The 17866-nt window shown below is 35.3% G+C and overlaps 1 protein-coding gene across 1 annotated transcript in view; it reads left to right on the forward strand.

Moving 5' to 3' along the window:
• Positions 1-17866, forward strand: part of LOC149409806 (uncharacterized) — a 198552-nt gene that overhangs the window by 118736 nt on the left and 61950 nt on the right. Inside the window, exon 2 of the mRNA XM_089649202.1 lies at positions 9903-10010. Coding sequence (XP_089505328.1) covers positions 9903-10010 — 108 coding nt within the window. The remainder of the gene's footprint in view (positions 1-9902; positions 10011-17866) is intronic.

Raw genomic sequence — 17866 nt, forward strand, 5'->3', positions numbered from 1 at the left:
TCAAAATAGTGATTTGGCATTGCTTCTCCTTAACGCGGTACAGTTCAAATACAATCGAAACGGTTCTAATCGCCGATTTGACACGGATAGTTTATTTTGTACGTGCTGTAGGTATTTCACAGCAGTGTGCTGAGTCAGCGGGCTAATCTCGTATCAATTCTTCATTCCAGGTTGTGATGTAATCTCATCCCCAGTGCGTGCGTTATGCGATTTGTGATGTGATGACTGAGAAAACCTGCCAAATATCATCATTTAATTTTGTTGTGTCATCTTTGTCTGATTCAGTTATTTAGTGGCGTGGCAACTGAATTGCGAACCCAGGGCAAGCTTGTAAAATGTGCCAAAATATAGTCAATAATTTTTAATTTGCCTCATAAGAGGCCCATCTGCTACCAAACGGCTGGAGTCAGTGAGACCATGGCAACCCCAATTGGGGTTTGTTGGGGGCTGAAGGGAGTGGGAAGGGAAAGGAAGAGAAAGGATGGGAAGTAATCGACTATTCGGATCATACACGTCTAAAACCATTTTGAGCAACGTTTTGAATCTCGATGGTGGTCCTTCACCACGGTGATACTGAGAGTATTTTTTACTCTGGAGCGGGCCGCAAATATGTACACCTACTATAATAATAATAATAATTGGATGACTTGTATGGCGCCGTTTTTGTGCAAAATCACCTCAAGGGCGCTGTAAAAATTTATAATACATTTCTACAGTGATCTATGTTATTACTAACTATATATCTAGATCAGAGGTTCCCAAACTTTTTTGCCCCGTAAACCAGTTGCCAAATTTTTTTTTCCGTACACCCCCTGCCTGCCGAATATTGAATTTTCCTCAAACTATTAACGTCCCATGTGATAATGATTTATTTTTTTCGTAAAAAATTTCCCTTCCCTTGCCTGCCCAACAATCGGGTGGCGGTATAGTTGCTCTGTCTTTACACTGTGCAGACAGGGGCAACCTTGTGAGGTATTACACCAAATGAAAATGAAGCAGAATAAGCAACGGGAATTTCTTTCTGTAGCTGGCCCTACAGAACTCCCCCTTAAGTTTGTCAGTGCTTAATGCGGTCAGTTCTTCTTGTCATATGATATCCTATTCTTCAACGTTCCATTTCCATAGTCAAAATGTCCTCGAACTTAAAAGTGAATTTAAATGTTGAACGTCATTATTACCCTGGACGTTTTTCAAAAACAAGTTGGGGAACTAGGAAAATTCGCGGCTTCCAATGTGCAATGTTTTGCTTGAATATATTAATTCTGACGAGAAAAGGGACGTAGACTCTATTTATATACCTCAATTAACAACTTTACGAAATATAAAAATACAAATATGAAATAAGTAATTTCTCAGTCTATTATATTTGTGTTAGGTGTATTATATTGTCATTTACGGAACTCCTAAATGTTGACTTGAGGTAAATGGGGGTCCGCTCGTATGTACCCCCATTTGAATCTCGTAGACCCCAAATTTTTTTCTCTCTGACATAGACCCCCAGCAAGCCAATATCGACCCCTGGGGGTCCATATAGACCACTTTGGGAACCCCTGATCTAGATAATATACAGGTAATACTTACCCGGTAGGTCACTTGAGATTAACACTTAATTAACATTAACTAATTGTTTATTAGCGAAATTTAGATACAGGATTTAGGACATAATTGGAAAATTGGATATAATTGGACTTTCTCTCAGGAATGATATATTTAATTTAAGGGTACGACAGCTTAAAAAAGGTAAGTTTTTATTTTAGACCTGAATTCTGTTGGACTAGTTGTGGATCTTAGTCCCGGAGGGAGTTTATTCCAAGCCTTCGGCCCAGATACACCGAAAGCGCGATCACCAAACTTAGTACTTGGCTTGCGCTTAGGTTCTATCAGTCTGCCTACAGCTGATGATGTTGCTGATCTTACTATACTATGCTATTACTATACTGTTGCTATATTTATATTTTTTTACCTTATACATAATTATTTATAATGAACGCCTGTGCCTACCGCATGAATGATTTTCATTTTTAAATGCATCTTTTTGAATTTAAATTTTGTTTTCGGTAATGAATGAATTAGCGAATCTTGGAAGCGGAAATTAACCCACTCCCCTACATCCGATCGAGCTGATACTCTGGCAAATTGAGGGAAATCACGCATACAAACATATACGAAATAAATGTCGGCCCTACCCGATCGGCATTTGGGGGGGTTGGTATAATTTTCGACAACAGTTCCCGGGGAATAAGGTTCAATCCTCAATCAAACCATTTATTTTGAAGACATTTTAAAATAGATAAAGGTTTGCAAAATTAAAAAAAAGAAGCTTTTTTGCATGTTTAATTTTTATATTTATCACTAGCTGAAGTCCCCGGCGTTGCCCGGGGCTAACGCAGAGGTTTTTCGAAATCGGATGTAGACAGTGACCTTCGTATTATTTTGAAGGTCAAGTGTGCAAAATGTCATCAATCTCGGAATAAAACTGCAGATTTTGATTTAAAAATAATCAAATCCACGCCATCCGCCACGGATACACTCATCATCACGAAATAGATTTACAAATTAAACAAAAAAAAAATTACAATTGTTTTTAACATACTTCTTACAAAACTAGATAATATATTGGGTGACCGGATAAATCATCACAATGATAATTAATCACATCTTTAAAAAGTTATACAAAGTCATGGAAAGTGATGAAACAAAAACTTTATTAACTGGGTTAAGTAGGTTAAGTTAGATTAGGTTAGGTTAGGTTAGGTTAGGTTAGGTTAGGTTAGGTTAGGTTAGGTTAGGTTAGGTTAGGTTAGGTTAGGTTAGGTTAGGTTAAATTTTTTTTTTCATCGTTTCTAATGACTTTATATCACTTTTTAAAAGTGTGTTGAATTTTCACTGTGTTGAGTTATCATGGAACCAATATATTGACACGTCATGTGCGTACCTATTGATGTTTAGAGAAACAGTTACATTTTAGATTTGGTTGCGATGTATAGTAGCTGATTGACTCATAGATTTCGCAACACGTTTACGAGAATTTGGTCGCTGGTGTGGGGAAGGCGGTTAACAAGAAATATCATAAAATCTACCTATAAAATAACGTTGCTTCTTTCTGAGCTTTGCCTTACACAACTTGTAAATTTAGCCAACGCGTACTTTTCTAACCACCGAAGAGACAAACGGGTAGAAATGTGTGCCCGAAGTATTTCGATATTTTGCGAAAAATATTAATGATTTCTTCAAATTTTGCAAATTCACTTTGTGGCACCATTTTATTAATGAAATAAATTAAAACACTTTGTTTTTACCACGATAATCTTTATTTTTTAAAAATCGAAATGTTTCGAGAACGATGTTCTCTTCATCAGGACATAAATTGTACTAAAACTAATTATCAAGTATAGAAAAGGCGTGGGTAGAAATGAAAGTAAGGGAGGGGGGGGGGAAGAGAGGTGGAAAGGGGGGAAGCTTAGAAGATCAAAGACAAAAAATTACAATGGAAATATGTTTAGGATAGGGTTATTCACAAAATTAATTAGATTATTAACAATATTTAAATTTCTATTGACATTTTTCCTAATTATCATATAATAAATGGGGTTAACTGTCATCATACGTCCCAGAGACGTATGCAACGACATTAGTATATAAGATGGAATATATATATACATGTACTTTTTAGTATATTTTAGATTTTTCGCATTAGTTAATGCATTATTGTAATTTAAACCCGTATTTTGTAATTATATTTATTAATTAGAAAATTTTATCTCCAAACATAAAAACTCTCATAAATCAACAAAATAATATTTTTCTTCTATAATAGTATCAGTCTAAGTAAAATAATATTGTTATACACATGTATTACACCAAAGATAATCATACGTCTAGCGGAAGTACATTATAGCCATGTACCTACAGGGTATCCGGGAATAAAGTGAACTAACTTCGGGAGGTGATTCTACATGATGGTAGAAGTAAAAAAGATGAAAAACTTTTTTCGAAATTCCAACTTATTTTCCTCGTCGAATATGAGAATAATATTAAAATTTCCATAAACACGTGTTCGGACATCGCGATAATATATTGGTCATTTACTAAAAGTTTATTAGGAAACCTGTTAATTCATTCGGCCTTACGTAAATTATTCTTAATAAATAAGCAATTCTCATTTTTCTCCGTGTACTTGTATTTATATCGCACTTCTAAGTATTTTCTGTTCGGTGTACCCACGCTATTCCGGGTCTATTTTAATCCGGCTATTAAACGTTGCTCTTGGGTGGATCAAACGCGAATTAAGACTTTGACCCGGAGATTTATCGTGTTTATGAATTGGGAGTTATTTTCTAGTAGTTGCCTGGTAGTCTTCCACCGGGGCGATACTGAGAGTAGCTACCACTCTGATCTTTGACTGATGTCACACCTATCGCCCCTCTCATTCAAACCCCGTTCCTCTCGCCTGCAATTCACATATATTATTATGCTGCCTTTACACTCGTAAGTTTTTTCTCGTAAATCGCTTACGTAAGTCGCTTACTTTTTTTTAAAATTTTTTATATTAACTCCACACAGGAGGCCCTGAAGAAAATAATTTCCCTCAGGGCCTATGTCATCTTTGGGGATGCTGTGTGGAGGGTCTTTTTGTGGAGAGGAAGGAGTGAACATGGGTCTTGAAGAGTCCCATGTTGTAGGAGGGAGGAAACACAGAGGCCGGCAGTTCGTTCCACAGCCGAGCTGTTGAACTTAAGAACGAATCGTAGAAGCGACCCGTTCTCATGTGACAAATGTCAACCGTGTACAAATGTTGGGCGCGCGTTTGGCGTGTATTCCGACTACGCACCGGTGCCGTAGGGATCAATGACGCTAGTTCCTCAGAGCATCTTCCATTGTAATACCGATAGAACAAGGACAGCATAACTACCTGACGCCTGTGCTCTAAAGATTGCAGTCCGTTTGTTAAGATTGGGGAATCTATCAAACGGACCGCCCGTTTCTGCACAGAGTCAAGGGTTTTTTTCAGGTATTTAGGGGCTCCGGACCAGAGATGGCTGCCAAATTCGACAGTAGGGCGCACTAACAACTGTTATTTATAGCAAGTTACAGAAGTCGTAAGAGACAGTCGTAAGTTTTTGACAGGTTTAATCGAACTTAATAACAGACTTCTTATAGCTTACGAAATCAGTGTGATAAGTTGACACGCTTACCGTAAGACATATTACCTGAACGTGCCGATGCGAGATGTAAAAAAATAAAATTAAAGGTTTTCGTAGGATCTTCCAAAAAAACTAGTTTTTTCATTATTAAATGAACTAAAATCTGATTACGATAAGTGGATAAGTACATTTTTAACTCCCGATAATAATATATAAAATAACACTAAATAGAACCATAAGCACCACGAAAACGAATGTAAACGGAAATATTTTTTTTTATTCCAATAAGCGAAGAGATATCAGTTATTTGTCAGGTGGAAAAAAGCTTTCTGAAAATGAGGATCATTATTTTTAATTATCGGTCAAATCCTTTCTAATCTCAACATTTCTGTCTATAAAATTACTTACTTATTTGAATTCGAAGTCTGTTGCTGTCATCTGGCTGTCATTCTGATAAAATTAAAGAACTCCATTTAATTCCACCGTTAACTGAACAAAAATAATTGTTTCTCTCGAGCCAATTTCTATTCCAACATATTATTTAGGCCTTGATAAAAAAAATCGCGTAAATTTTACAGCAGCAAATTATTGTTTACAAGAAGCAATCTTGCCGCGAATAAAATTACGTGTGTAGCAGTCGCTGTGAGCGGCAGCCTACACGCTACAATGCAAAGGTCAATGGAGAGGTGAGCTGCCCAAAAACAGTCATACAGAGATTGGAGCAAGACTGAGGGCAATTAGCCCGACAGCTGGAATGAAGCAGGACGGCAAACAAGCCGAATACCTCTTCAGACGGCAGTTTGGGGTGACCTACCCCACAAGGGAGGAATGGGACACGGTTCCAGGTCCTACCTCCAAACAGGAACTAATCTGGTTCACAGATGGGTCCAAGATGGAGGAGGGAACAGGGGCCGGAGTCTGTCTGCAGGGATCCAAGAGGGAACTCAGTATACCTCTAGGAACACACTGTACTGTGTTTCAAGCTGAGATGAAAGCTATCTTGGCCTGCGCACAGGAGAATATACGTATTGGGAACAGGAATAAAAACATAAGCATATATTCCGATAGCCAGGCAGCCCTAATGGCACTGGGAAGTAACCGATGCGACTCCAGAATGGTGATGGAATGCAGGACTGTTCTTACAGAACTCGCTACCATCAATAAAATAACCCTAATCTGTGTACCAGGACATAAAGGTATTGAGGGCAACGAGTGGGCTGACGAACTAGCAAGGAAAGGGGCGAAAGCACCACTTGTAGGATCCGAGCCGGCCGTAGGAGTAGCAGCTTGCCACACCAAATTTCATATTGATAGGTGGGTTAAATCCCAGCACCGCAAAGAATGGGAGAGGGCATCTGGAATGAGACAATCCAAAGTACTCATAAAAGGACCAGACCCTAGACGAACCAAGAAACTACTCGATATGGACAGAAACTCGCTGAGGGAACTGGTAGGACTACTAACGGGACACTGCCATCTCAGGAGACACATGCAGATATTGGGAGTGGAAAACACCAACAGATGCAGGAAATGTGAAGAGGATGAAGAGACTCCAATTCACCTTTGGTGCCAATGTCCTGCCCTGGTGGGAACTAGGCTCAGTACCTGGGGAGACATACAGTAGAACCAGAAGACATAGCCACATACCCAAGACAACCCTGGTGAATTTTATTAAAGGGACTGGGTTGTTGTTAAAGGATTGAGGTAAAAAGGGAGATAGCACAATGGGCCTATGGCCTAAGTGCTCACGGGAACTACGTGTAAACCGTCTCCGCTTTATAAAAAATAAAAAAAAGTCGCTGTGAGCACTATTGTAAGTTAAACTTCCGTGAGCATTAATTACCGTAAGTTGGATGCATATATAAACGCTCCTGTGATTAACTTACATAGCCGTAGTGTATAGCCAGCCTTATATTTATAATCTATCATTCAGAACTGAAAGAAATTTCATATCATTCACTTGCCTCTGGTTATCCTATCCCTGAAGAATTGACTGATTTATTGATTGATAGAGATACAATCTAAACAATCAATGTTTATTGTTGGTTGTTTACAGTTGATTGTTTACGGTTTAGAGTTGGGGTGTCCCAGAATAGACGCCATTGCGTGCTGCTGGTTTCAAAAGCTATGGGCGTATTAAATTTATTATCCATTAAATAATATTTTCCAACACAAATTCATCATAAACAACGAATAACTTGTTGATTCGGCCTCTGCGTCGATGGGGAATGTAATAAATAGGTATTTTTAGTTTGCGTCTTCTGGCATAAGCCAATGGGTAATCATTTTATATGCTGGACTTTTGGCAAATAAAGCCGGTACGTCGAATAATTCATATCTTGGCAAATTTTACGTTCAAGCACTATCATGGTAATTTCTTAGTAAACAGTGATGTAACTCTTAACGACTGTAAATATAATTCATGCATTTGGTCTTCTAGTTGTAATTCTCATTGCTTGCAAATCGTAAACCAAGGACTGGCTCTTAAGGCCCCGTATTAAGCGTTCAAAGGTGGTTTGAAAGGGAGATATATAAATAAGAATGTTAGAGCGTGCGCACTGATATTAAAAAAACGATAATAATTAAACGAAATTTTTGAAAATATTTAATAAAACACGACTCGTTTGAAATAGAGCAAAAATCTCTCGAGAATTGCTTTAGTTGCATTTAAAGATACACTGTAATTTTTTTTTCATGCCTATAACATATTAAATAACAGAACAAAACGTGGTTTTAATAATTTTCGGAGCTTACTTTGCGATTTTTGTCTATCGAGGGAATTTCATATAATTAACGTTTCGGCATAACAAATATATAGATATTATCTTCAAAAGTAACATTTTTTTGGAACTTAAAAACTTTAAAGAGAAAATTGTTATAAATCGGTAGTATAATATAATCGGTAAATAAGTTTTTTTGGCCTGGCTGAGGATCAATCCTTCCTCCCCAAAGACTGGAGCCAACCGCGCTAACAACTGAACCAAATGCCGATCGGGTAGGACTTACATTTTTTTGGATATTAACTGCTGTAATGAAATCCAATTATTTAAATTAAATATATTTAAAAGGATTTTATTAGGACACATGTAACTCTGTCCAGGCTATTTTGTATTAGGACACATGTAACTCTGCCCAAGCTATTTTGTATTAGGACACATGTAACTCTGTCCAAGCTATTTTGTATTAGGACACATGTAACTCTGCCCAAGCTATTTTGTATTAGGACACATGCAACTCTGTCCAAGCTATTTTGTATTAGGACACATGTAACTCTGTCCAAGCTATTTTGTATTAGGACCACGGCCAAACTGAAATTTCCTGAAAATATTCATACAAATAATCGAATCTTTGAAAAAAAAGTCGTTTTCAGCTACAACATTTTTTTTAACAGTTTTTAAAAAAAGTTTGCCTAAAAATATTTTTCAGCGTGTTTTATTTTTCAGCTGTCCTGTTCAGAACAAGAAACGGATAGTACCCATATTATCTCATATAGGTAACGTTTAAACCTCTTTCGTACTTTTTCTATTTCTAATTTAATTCTAATTATTTTGTTGGTGGAGCTATATTAATATAAACACACTGTCAAACGCTTACGTCTTACAGTGTTTGGGACTAATGCTTGATTTTGTGTCAAGTTTCCACGATGTACATAAGAATAGATAAAAAAATAACAACCAACCACAACTACGTAGTGTCTGAGGAATTTCTTTTATTATTGTAAAACTGTAATGTTTCCATAAAACTCACAACAATCGCCCATTACTTTACTCATAAATACACGACATAATATTAACTGCCCATAAATTGATAAGGAAATAATCGTTCCGGCACGTTCTGAAGGTCTCCAGGGTTTTATCGATGTTTTTACTGAATTGATATAGTGAATGCCGTAGAAATGAGATCCCTGAGGCGTATACGTGGTAAAACCATCGAAAAGAATGCAAGGCTAATGTAAGCGTAATAATGACTTAGATTTAAAAGGGATGCTGAGATGGTATGTGCATGTCGAGCGGATAAACGATGAAAGGAGTGTATGGAGAATATATGACGCGAATTGAATGGTAGGAGAAATCGAGGACACCCTAGGAAGTTAATATGAGACGATGTATGAATGAGGTAAGAAGTGTGTACCAAGTTGTTTGGTGTGATGTTCAGAATCTAATTATTTTTCCAGGAATTCACTTTTTTTCATGATAAAAATAAGCCATATGAAACTTTCCAGTCCAACAGAATTCAGGTCTAAACTAAAAACTTACCTTTTTAAGCTGTCATACCATTAAATATACCATTCCTGAGAGAAACTCTAATTATATTCAATTTTCCAATTATGTCCTAAATCCTGTATCTAAATTTCGCTAATAAACAATTAAGTAATGTTAATTAAGTGTTAATCTCAAGTGACCTACCAGGTGAGTCCAAAACCAATGATTTCACCGATGAAGTGTTTGTTATAACTACATGATTTTCCTTTTGATGAAATGTAATAGTCACTCCTGATTTTGTGTCTCTCGTGTTCATTTCAATTATGTGAAATTCTGATGAAGTATTATAACCAGGGAGCTCATAGATAAAGTCTTCTGTACTGAAATTTAATAATTTTCCTCCAATATGAAAGGTATTCTAATGATACGTAAAATAATATTTTGCGATTAATTTGTGTTTTCATTTTACAATCAAGTGACATTTCGATCCAGCTTTTTATAACCTTTGAATTTTCCGATGATGTCCTATAACCTATGATTTTTTTTGTATTTGCAGATGGAACCGAGCACAGCGTTTCTCCGCGCTGCGCGCGCAGGACAGCTGCAAACGGTCAAGGAACTGCTGGACACGCAGCAAGTCAGGGACATCAACACCTGCAATTCGGTGAGCGATGAAGACTTATAATCTGTTATGTGATGAAGTTATATTATGGTGATGTTATGAAATCATATTATGGCGATGTAATGAGATCGTTGAATATTGCAGTAAGATTTCAGTGAAGTTAAGCGCGCCACATTTATATTACATATTATTTTTAATTAATTAATTAACATTTCAGATTAAGGCGAAGCTTAATGCCAAATCACTATTTTGATTAATCTTTATAACGAATTGGTGTACATTAAGAATACCAAAAATATGCTTTAGATAAATTGAAGGTTTTCCTATCGCTTCGCTTGAGTAGAATACAAATAAAAAAATAAATTATACAATAAAAAATATAAATGCAAACTACTAAAAAAATTTTTTTTTCATTAGAAATGTATGAATGCATAAAGGAAACAACTTTTAAAAAATACAGTACTATAGCTAAGATTATCTGTGACAGTTTCACTTGATTAACTTTTTTGCTTTCTTATAAAATTATTTACAAAATAAATAAATCCAGTTTTTTGCTTGAAATCGAACGTTTCTAGACTCCGTTTGTCAAGCGATTTTAATGCCTATTACCTACAATATAAGGTATACTAAGAATATACACATTTTTGGCTTGCAGCTTCCTCTTAACCCTTATCATGTCGGGGTAAAATGTCAATCACGGGAGCGATTATGGTATTTTTTAAAGCACACTGACGAGCGTTATTCTCTCTTTCGAACACTGTTTAAATCATAGTTCTCACAGTAATACAAAGGAGAGATAGTATAACTTTTATGTGACTGTGTCAGGCTGGGACAATATCTCCCAAAAAGACTCTAAAATGGTAAATTTTAAGCGAGAGTTCGCTCAGTTTTTCATGGTGCAATCTGCCATAACTTTTTCCCATTCATCAATCCATCAATTATTATCCTCTTGCTATTACATTCCGACCGTTGACCTTTCCCTATCTCCTCTTCTTTCTCTGTGACCCAATGGCCGAGAAATGGGCCGCCATGACAGACCGGGCGATAGACAAACTGGCGCCACCTCAAAGGGGGTGCCGCTTATGTCACAATATTATAAGGAACACGGTGACATCTATTGTCTGCTTGTTGAAGCACTTTGACATTTCATTCACAGTAATGGGCAAGCCCGTACGATGGAAAAGTTATCGGATATGTCAATATGGTTTTGCAATTCTCTATGATTTTTATTTTTCATAATACAGTCGAACTTGGTTATAACGATCACGGCAATAACGAGTACACGGCTATAATGAGCAATTACAAAACGATATTTCAGTTCAGGCTTAACTTCATATAATTGTTGGCTGTTATAACGAGGTCGATTCACTGATATACAGTGCAAAAAATTTTGTCAACACAATTTCTTAATACTTAACCTGTCGGTGGCTGAGTTGACATTGCGCTTGGGTCAGGCGTAGTGTGTTCAATTCCTCGGCTGGCTAAGTCCTCCATCACAACACAAGCAACATTTTCAGCGTACTGTGGTGGTAGTAGGAGATTTTCAAACATTGTCAGGTTATTCGTAACCCGGGAATGTTTGTCTTTCTTTAAATTTAATTTAAAAATTTAACTTGAATGGGTCGTTGGGTCGAAAAAATAAAATAAATAAGAAGCTAAAGTAGGTGATGACAGTTATAATGCGTGGATTGTTTTGATAAGGAAATAGAGAAGCATGAAAGCGAAATCTTAAAAATCGTTGATTGTAAATTTGGTTAGTTAAAGTTTTTTTTTCTAATTTCTTCTTTTAATAAGAAATACTTACTCGTATTTTGAAAATATACGGGGTTTTCTAATAAGAGGTGTTATTTTGAATAGCCCGCTATTTCGGTAGATGTTACTTTTGAAGCTGTCATTTTTTGACATTTGACAAGTAGAAACTACGCCATTAATAAAAATGGAACGATACACGCTTCAACAGCGCATTGAAATTATTAAAATTCACTTGAGTGAATCAAATGCAAATCATCTTAAGTGATGAGGTCCATTTCCACCTCGGTGGCTTCGTCAACAAGCAAAATTGTCGCATCTTGGGCTCGGAAAACCCAAGAGTTATCGTTGAAAAGCCTCTCTATCCTCAACGTGTGACTGTTTGGTGCGGTTTATGGTCTGGCGGAGTCATACTTTTGGACCTTACTTTTGCCCAGCTAAGAAGTGGTTGCTCATTTCCGCCGGGCCCAGATGTCGCTCTCGGCCCGCCGCATGAAAAAATTTCAAACTACCATCGACAATCGTCCGGTTCCTAACTAGAATAGAGAAACGAAGGAGATAGATGCGATGATGCAGAACAAATTAATTAATAAAATATAAAAACAAAAGGAATCTAGCCCTGCATCATAACAAAATGAGGCTGGAGTAACAGTTACGGTGAATGGATTGCTCTATCGAGAGATGATGAATGATTTTTTCTGGCCGGAATTGGATGGTATTGATCTGGACAACGTTTACTTTCAACAAGACGGCGCCACGTGCCACACAAGCAACGAAACCATTGATATTTTACGATTGAATATCAAAATAACACCTCTTATTGGAAAACCCTGTACTAAACTTTTGCGAATATATTGATAGCAGAGGTAGATAGGACCTACCTGGTAGGTAGGTAGGTAGGAAGGTACATGCGACTTTTATAAAACCTATAATGGGTAATGGCTATAAGGCGCAAATTTAGTTGGTCCTACGAGCTCGTTATAACCAAGTTTTAATTATCGTAATTCCATCTTCACGCTGCTTCCTCTGCAGTTATTTAACCATAAGCGGCACCTGATTGTTAAACAATGTGTACTATAATAAATTTACATAGGTAATGCATGTAGTATCTTTTGTCTGTGTGTTAGTGAGGGAACAATGCCACCTGTTGTTGAATGAATTAACTAACAAATTGTCCATGGTTGTAACAATAGTTTGTCATGCTGTTCTAGGTTCTAGGCCACTATATTATTCAGCTACTTTGCATTAATTTTTATCTACAGTTATACGTACACAGTTAGGATTTTATGGTGTTTAGTAGGTACCAACTGAACAACCTTTATGCCTATGGTGATCTCAAATAATATGAACACAAAAAATAACAAAGACTTGCTAAAAAACGTGGTGAAAATTTTTTTTCAATTGATAATCGACTGTGTATGTGAAAACCTTACTAATTGAAACCTTAAATAGAAACTGACATAAACTAGTTCATTTAAGAGGAAGCTACAAGCCAAAAATGTGTATATTCTTGGTATACCTTATATCGTAGGTAATAGGCATTAAAATCGCTTGACAAACGGAAGTCTAGAAACGTTCGATTTTAAGCAAAAAACTGGTTTTTATTTATTTTGTAAATAATTTTATAAGAAAGCAAAAAAGTTAATCAAGTGAAACTGTCACAGATAATCTTAGCTATAATACTGTATTTTTTTAAAGTTGTTTCCTTTATGCGTTCATAAATTTCTATTGAAAAAAAAAATTTTTTGGTAGCTTGCATTTATATTTTTTATTGAGTAATTTATATTTTTATTTGTATTCTACTCAAGCGAAGCGATAGGAAAACCTTCAATTTATCTAAAACATATTTTTGGTATTCATAATGTACACCAATTCGTTATAAATATTAATCAAAATAGTGATTTGGCATTAAACTTCGCCTTAAAGATATATACATTGCTTATCGAGTCACAGGTAGGGTTGCCAGCTGGTCCAGATAAAAAAACCGAACATTATTTATCAAAGATTTTTTTTGGTACAATGTGTCGAAAATCAAAGGGTCTTTTGATAATCATAAACCCCTTTGATTTTGGCCAAAACAAATAGAGAAAATACCGAAAATTTGTGAGGGTAAACACGATGAAACACTTATTAAACATTAAAACTTATATTTATTATTACTATTGGTAAGCAAAAAATCACTTTTTAACATATTTGGCACTAGATACTACTGCTTTAAATAATCGTTTATTAATTAAATTCAATGCAATTGACATTTAAATTGAAGAAAACACATAATTCGCTTTTTACGGTATTCACACCTAGTAGATTTCTTTCGCCAGTCCATACATTACCCATTACACTATAAACTATTTCTACGAAGGCATATGGAGACGGGAACACTGCACACATATTGTACCATTTTCGAAAGACCCGCCAGAATCGCTCACGGCGTTTGCTCTGTAAATTATCTCGTGAGGTGTAAATACTGTATATGTCACGTATTTTCAAAAAAAAAACGGACATTCTATTGTCCGGTTTTCCAAAATTTTCTACACCGGACAGTACGGTTTTTTCAACGGCTATCTGGACAAAACCGGATATCTGGCAACCCTAGTCACAGGGACAAACAATCGTCCGTTGTATAAACTTAAAATAATAATGATTTCTCATCGAATTTCGGAATTTTCCAAGGTACTTTAAATGTTCTATATATTTATTTATTTTAAAAACCGGTTACCATTTTTGAAACTAGATAAAATTACCTATTAGATTTTTGTATTAGAAATATATTTTAATACTTAAAAAGTGCAATATTTTAATTTAAATCATGAAAAGAGTTGAAAAAAAAAGCTTTCCACAAACATTTATGTTCAAAACGTTGCAAAATTTCAGAGAAATTAAAATTCAAAAAACAGTTATTTAGGGAATTTGCAAGAAAACTGTCACCTCACTCTTCATCTCGTTCATACAAAAACAAATTGAACTTGCTTTTAATTTCCTGGAGACAACATAAAAAAACTGATATGTTTAACGCATTTCTTGCACATTTTCAAACGTTTTTTTCTTCGATACATGGTTTCAAACAAGTGCATTAGGCATTTATGTTATAAAAAAAAACATCATTTAAAAAAAGTTCTTGTAAAATATAGACCATAAAATTCAATTTGAATTGTGGCGTAACCATTTTAACCTAACTTTATGACATACGAGTAACATGCAAGTAGATTTTACAAATGATGTTATTATGTAATTACGTGTCTAAAACTGACGAAAAAGAACACAAATATCTATGTAAATGTGTTGACTTACACAAATATAATAGTAAATTGATAATTTTATAAACAAAACACGATCTGTGAAGATATTTCAAGAAGACATAAAAACAGCTGTCAACCGCGGTTTGCGCGCTTAAAGAATATTATAATGCACATGAGTGAAGTCGCAAAAAACATTGTTGCAAAATTAAAAAAAAAAACAAAGTTATATATATTGCGTTACATGCTCACGATAATGTGTTCTTATTAGTTTCACCATCATACATGGTTTAACCACACATTTATCGCAGGTATCCTAGGGATTAAAAAATGACAATTAAAAATAATAATTTCGATTTTGTGTCTGTGTACGCATGTAACTCCAGTCCAATTACCTCTAGAACTGAGATTTGCTTTTATTTTCAAAATTGGAACTGATTGTGGGAACATAGAAACAAGCGATAAATTAGGTATACTTGAAATGTGTATTTCTTTTAAATAGGATTTAAGATTTTCACGGCCAAAAGTATTTTTGTTATTTGTTTTTGGGGTGTTATGCCGTGTTGCGCTAACTCCTTCTTTAGCCAACGTTTCGGACAGCATGGACACTGCAATGCTGTCCGAAACGTTGGCTAAAGGAGTTAGCGCAACACGGCATAACACCCCCAAAACAAATAACAAAAATGTATTTCTTTTGTTTAAATTTTTGACGGATGTCATAATTTTTCAAGTTTATTAATGGTGTTCATTTGAAAGGTAAATTTCTGATTGTCTCCAAAATTGACAATGTTTGTTTTTGAAAGTCAAAAATATATTTTTTAATAAATAATTTCCCGTGATTTTTAAGTATTTTTCACAGGTCCGCGCTATTGATAAATAGTAAAAAATCTTAGGAAAGTGTGACATAAGCGCAGTTAAAAGAGAAATAAAAAATAATCAACCTTCAATGTCATTCGTTGTCCTACATATTCGGTTAGTCACTCTATCAATTAATTATCAAGTCATACAAAGCAACAACATATTAATATACAACCATGTGACATCACATTCCTGACCCCCAGTGTGACTGGAGTAAACATGTTAGTGCATTACTTATTGATAAGAGCAGTACCTACCTGCTACGTACAAACAGAATGCATAATTCATTATTACTTGTGTTACAGCATGTATTATCTGTCTCATATTTAATACACATCACTAAATGCCCATTCATAATGAATAGATATTAGATTATACAATGATAAAACACTGCTAAAACTGCTAACCATATCACAAGACTTAAAATGGGAATCGCATATTGCTGGGACTGTCAAAAGAGCAACATCAATAACATAAACTAACTAACCTAACCTAACCATCACACCGTTTCTCTGCATGAGTAGGCATAGAGGACGAACCGCCAAACAACTCGGTCTTAGAACACACTCCTTGCCTCATTCACATTCATGCATTGTCTCATACGGTTCCATAATAACTCCTCAAAATGACGATTCAACACACTTTTAAAAGGCGATATAAAGTCATCAAAAGTGATGAAATAAAAACTTACATATATAAAAAATAGTTACATATGTAACCTATTTAACCTAGTTTAACACTTTTTATAGGTGTGTTGAATTTTCGTTTTGATGAGTTATCTGGTAACCTTCTCATACATACTCTTCTATTATTCTTACTCCAGTATCTCTTAATCGTGTCATGTATTCCTCGCGCGTCCCCGACTTATTCTACTATCAACATTTGCGTCATATATTATCCTTACACTCCTTTCTTTGTTCATTCGCTCTACATGCTCAAACCATTTGAGCGTCCCTTTCTTAATCTTATTCAAATACATTAGCCTTGCATTCTTTGCGGTTCTCCAGATTTCTCACACATGCTTTTGGTATGTGTGAGAAATTTTATATTTTGTATTTTCTGAGCAAAACCATATTCTCGAAATAGAAAAAGTACAAAAGAGATTCATGCGTTACCTATATATGAGGGAATATATGTACTACCCTTTCCTGTATCCATCCTTATTCTTAGCAGGAATGCTCGATCTTAATACATTAGAAGCCCGCCGAAAAATATTTTTAGGAAAACATTTTTTTAAGATAATCTCTGGAACTATACATAATCCACCTATTTTGAAAGAGATTAACTTATATGTCCCAGACAAGTATACTCGTGGAAGGTCCCATACCATTTTTTATGTTCCAAAAGCGGGGACTTCTGCCTATCAGAACGCCCCAGTCAACAGAGCGACTGAACTGCTCAACGAGTCTGCATTGACCATCGACATTTTTAACGTAACCTACAGGCAGTTTAACAATTATCTTTTGACGTATGTCACAAAGTAGTGAAACTGACCTTTTTATGTGTTTTGCTATACTTTTTGTCTAATTTGTAATCTTCTCCATAATGTATTGGTGAATAACCGTTTTACGGAGAACATGAAAAATAAATAAATAAATAATAAATAAATAAAACCACGTATGAATGTATGAAAAATGTGGAGATTCGCAAAGAATGCAAGACTGATGTAAATAATAATATTTTGCTAATTTATATAGCGCCATTTTCGTGAGAAATCACCTCAAGGGCGCTGTACAAATATTTTCTTAAATAGTTAATACTAGAACTACTGACTTAAAACTAGTGACTTACGTCTGAGACTTATAACTAGTTACTTACGACTAACGCCTATAACTACTGTCTTATGACTAAGGCTTATAACTACTATCTTAATGACATATAGCTTACAAAACTAGCCTGACCCCCATAGAAATTGTTCAAAAAGTCATAATAAAAATAATACTAAAAAAACCTCCAGACTTCCCCACTGAACGCGTATTCGAAGAATTCAAAGTTCCTACATTTAAACACTTATTTATGACAAATTCAATTATTCAAATTATAAAAGAAAAAGAT

Source organism: Hesperophylax consimilis, chromosome 29 (genome assembly GCF_061612785.1).
Source record: "Hesperophylax consimilis isolate HC1 chromosome 29, BYU_Hcon_1.0, whole genome shotgun sequence".
In the NCBI taxonomy this organism is placed as follows: Eukaryota; Metazoa; Arthropoda; class Insecta; order Trichoptera; family Limnephilidae; genus Hesperophylax; species Hesperophylax consimilis.